The 3,959-nt window shown below is 36.7% G+C and overlaps 1 protein-coding gene across 1 annotated transcript; it reads left to right on the top strand.

Annotated features, from left to right (window-relative positions):
- The first annotated feature begins 1,977 nt into the window (after positions 1–1,977).
- LOC117619425 (ethylene-responsive transcription factor 2-like) lies at positions 1,978–2,851 on the top strand. Its single transcript, XM_034349377.1, has one exon. The coding sequence runs from the start codon at positions 2,059–2,061 to the stop codon at positions 2,713–2,715; it is 657 nt and encodes a 218-aa protein (XP_034205268.1). The 5' UTR covers positions 1,978–2,058; the 3' UTR covers positions 2,716–2,851.
- The last annotated feature ends 1,108 nt before the right edge of the window (positions 2,852–3,959 follow it).

Raw genomic sequence — 3,959 nt, 5'->3', positions numbered from 1 at the left:
AAAATAAATAATGAAAAAAATCTTTAATAACCGTCCAAATGAACCCAAAGTCTAGAATTAAAAGCCAAGTATGGAAATAAGGCCCAAAGAAGCGACTTTTATTTTATGTTGGATATTTCCATCTGAATTAGGAGAAATTATACAATGATATTGTATTATCACGTCAGCTGGTGATACTTCCATTCAAAATATGCCATGTATTATTATTATTATTAAATAATTAAAGTTTTTTTTTTTTTTAATTACAGTTGGACTTTAAATATGTTTTTATCTTTAAAATAAAATTGAGAAAATAAGAATATCCAAAAGACAGAAGAACCATCGCCCACCCCAACCCTGCCTCCCTTGATTGACGCGCCCTCCCTGTCATTTTCTTCCTTCATCCATCTCTCTATTCCATAAACAACAACCATATCTCTATTTCATTGGATCGACGTGCAGAGAGCATCATAACGTCTTTCTTTTTTTTTGGGCTGATTTTTCTCCACAATATTACCAAGGGGATTAAGATTCTCCTCCTCCTCCTCCATCACTCACTTCCTCATACATATTAAGACAAAAAACACCAACCCAGTTTACAGTTTACTTTTTTTTCTTGAGCTATGCTTGAAAATGAAAACCCAGTTGAAGATTAGATTTTTTTCGAACTGGGTTTAAGTGATGGATACTCTGACATACTTAGAATATATGATATTGGTTTTGTTTTTTGCTCTCATGGTATAAGAGATCTGCCAGTGATTGTAGCTAGGGGTGGCAATTTCGGGCACAATCCGTTACACGACTCGAAACTCGGATGAGAATTTAGTCGGTTCAACCGCACGATTAAAATTTGGGTCATTTTAGGGTCAACCCGCTGTGACCCGTTTAATAAAAGGGTGAGTTTCGGGTCAACCCGCCAACCCGTTAAAATACCTATATAACCCGCCAACTCGCTAAAATACCTGTGTAACCTGCCAACCCACTAACCCGTTTATTTGTTTATTCTTCATTTTTCTATTTTTTTTTATAATGTCTTTTAGTTGCTACCACTTAGCAGGTCAATCCGATATGACCCGAAACTTGCAAGAGAACTTAACGGGTTAACCTGTGCATGACACGTTTATTAAACGGGTCGGGTTTGAGTTGAGCATTCTTGACACGTATATAATCTTGACACGACACAAATCAGACACGACACGACCCATTACTAGCCCTAATTTTAACTAACCCACGTGTGGTGATGTAACTATGTTAGTGTATTGGCTCATGATAAAACTATCTTGGTAAATATTCTATGGTGTGTAAAAGTCAATTAAATCTTTGAAGACAAAGTAGGCTACGTGTGCTTTCATATTAGCAGGTTCTCAATGTTTTATAATAATTTATTTCCATCTATGTACCATATGATGATGACCAACGATCGATCAACAAGGGAGACGCATGACAATTTTGAATTTTCTCTGGCATGTTTCTGGATATATAGGCTAACTGTGTCTGCCGTTCAAATGTCATTTTTCTATATCAAAATGAAACTAACATGAAAAATCAGGTTATAGAAACCAAGTACTATATAGTGAAGCTATTAGCTTAAGTAGCGACAGCTTGTGTTACATTTGATAATCATGTTAGTGGGTAAAATTCCTTGATCTCGAGCAGGTCATCCCGTTGTTAAACCAAATTTAACAAATCATTCCGCTCTGTTAAATCAAATTTAAGCATAAACACATGAGAACAAGAACCAATGAGATTGCTAATTATATCTCTCTTCTTTGAACAAAAATGAAGCAATGAGATTTATTAATACAAAAGTATCCTAATTAAGGCACGTGATTATAAACCATCTCTAGGAACACGGAAATTTCATACAATTATAACTTTTGATAATACATGCACGTTTATATTGCTTCTTTTGAACACCGACACACATATGTGTGTGTATATATATATATATATATATACACACACTAACACAGAAAGGCACAGAAAACCTCAACCGTACACAATCACTGATCGTTGACACATTTACAAGAATTTGAAAAGCCTAAGCAAAGCTTTGTCCCCTCCCCAGAAAAAAGGAAAATGTTAGGAGATGAAAAAAGTAGCTTGGAATCTGATTTTGATCTGTTGGATACCATTCACCAACATCTTCTTGATGATAATTATTTCCATGGCACTCTCATGGCAAGTCTTTTCCCAAACATCCCACCAGCAGTGGAGGATTTGGGAAAACTTAGCATAGTGGTTCCTGGTGAGTCTTCTGAGTCTTCCTCATGGAGTCCACCCAACCAAAACGGTGTCGCTGAGCCAGCGCCCCCTACGTGGGCCGACACAACTGAGGTAAAAAATAATGTCCAGCCAAAGCCTGCGGCACGTGAAACCCACGCGCCTCCTAGAGGGAGGCAGAATTACCGGGGAGTGCGGCAGAGGCCTTGGGGGAAATACGCAGCGGAGATTAGGGATCCGACTAAAAATGGCGCTAGGATGTGGCTCGGGACCTACGAAACGGCTGAGGATGCGGCTTTGGCTTATGATCGAGCCGCCTTTAAGATACGCGGCTCGAAGGCTCTTCTGAATTTTCCGCACCTCATTGGCTCAGATGATGATGCATGCGACCGGGCCAGAGTGACTTCCACGCGCCGCTATCGAGAGAGTTGTGATTCATTGGCATTTTCGTCGGATGGTGGCTCACCGAAACGTAGGAGAAGTAGTGGAGTTGGGTCGGTTGGCTCAAGCTGAGTCGAGTAATTAGCCGAGTGTTCTCAGACCACCTGAATTTTTTATGCGTCGGTCTAACTAAAGTTTTTCTTTCCTGTTTTTTTTCCCCCTTTTTATGTTGGACGCGTTACCCTTTTATGTTGGACGCGTTAATGAAAACCCAATAATGTCTTGTTTTATGGTTATAAATAAATAAATAAAAGCTTGATAATGTTGGTGTAGTGTTGTGTTCGAATTTGAGTTGAGTATTAGAAAATCCTAACTTGATTAATAACTTTGAATGTCACGAGAACTCTGAATACCAAATATGCATATGATCCCAAAATAATCGAATTAAAACTGTCCATTGAGACAAAGGGGAATAAGCTTAAGTATTTGAACTTTTTTTCACATTTATCAATAGTGTAATGAGATTCGAATTTAAGACTTTTTCTAACATACTGAGGTTGGAACTTAGGACTTTATTTTATCAATATTATTTGAACTTAAGAACTTAAGACTTTCTACTTACCCATAGTCTTTTCACACTCCTTTGCTTTTCTCGGTTCGAATCATAATATATGTGTAGTGTGTGTGAATTTAATATACTATAGCTCTTCAAAATAAAAAAAATGTTGGTTTAACTTTTATCCCAACCGTGCACACACATGCATGTACATTGTACAGTCTGTTAATTGGTAATTCGAATTGAAACAGATAAGCCCTGCATATTAAAAACTTGACGCTCAATCTCATTATTATCTCTAGCCAGAGTGGATCATCACTAAAAATGCTTTTGAAAGCAAAGTAACAACTTTAATTGAAGAATACTCTTCTTGGAGAGGCACCTCCCCTTACATTAACTAATGTCAATGAGAATATAATAATTTGAGGTGTTTTTGTGTGTTTGCGTTATGTATATTATCTTAACAATTTTCTAACGAGCTGAATTGCAAGAGTGATGCACTTTAAATTTTAGTGCGATTTTTATCATATTTTTTTATTATTGAAATTATTTGGAAATTGCCGTAAGACTTATTATTTTTTGTTAATAAAAATATAAGGTGATTCACTCTGATTTATTTAGTTAATATTCATTTTGTTTTGTCACTGTTGATATATTCTCTTTTGATGACATGATTTTGTTGGGGTGACGACTGACCACTGTCGCCTAATATGCCTAATTTATATTCTCCAGATCAGCAGCACGCAGTTGTTAACACGTACGACGTCAGCTTTGTTTAATAAAAAAGATTTCTCATTTTATCGTTGACAATATATGTTTT

The sequence above is a fragment of the Prunus dulcis genome, chromosome 2 (genome assembly GCF_902201215.1).
Source record: "Prunus dulcis chromosome 2, ALMONDv2, whole genome shotgun sequence".
NCBI lineage: Eukaryota > Viridiplantae > Streptophyta > Magnoliopsida > Rosales > Rosaceae > Prunus > Prunus dulcis.
The sequence above is the reverse complement of the archived record's forward strand: the minus strand, read 5'-3'. Positions and strand labels throughout refer to the sequence as shown.

Bases quoted from the DNA above. Each gene is read 5' to 3' on its own strand.
- LOC117619425 (XM_034349377.1), top strand. From the start codon at position 2,059: ATGTTAGGAGATGAAAAAAGTAGCTTGGAATCTGATTTTGATCTGTTG.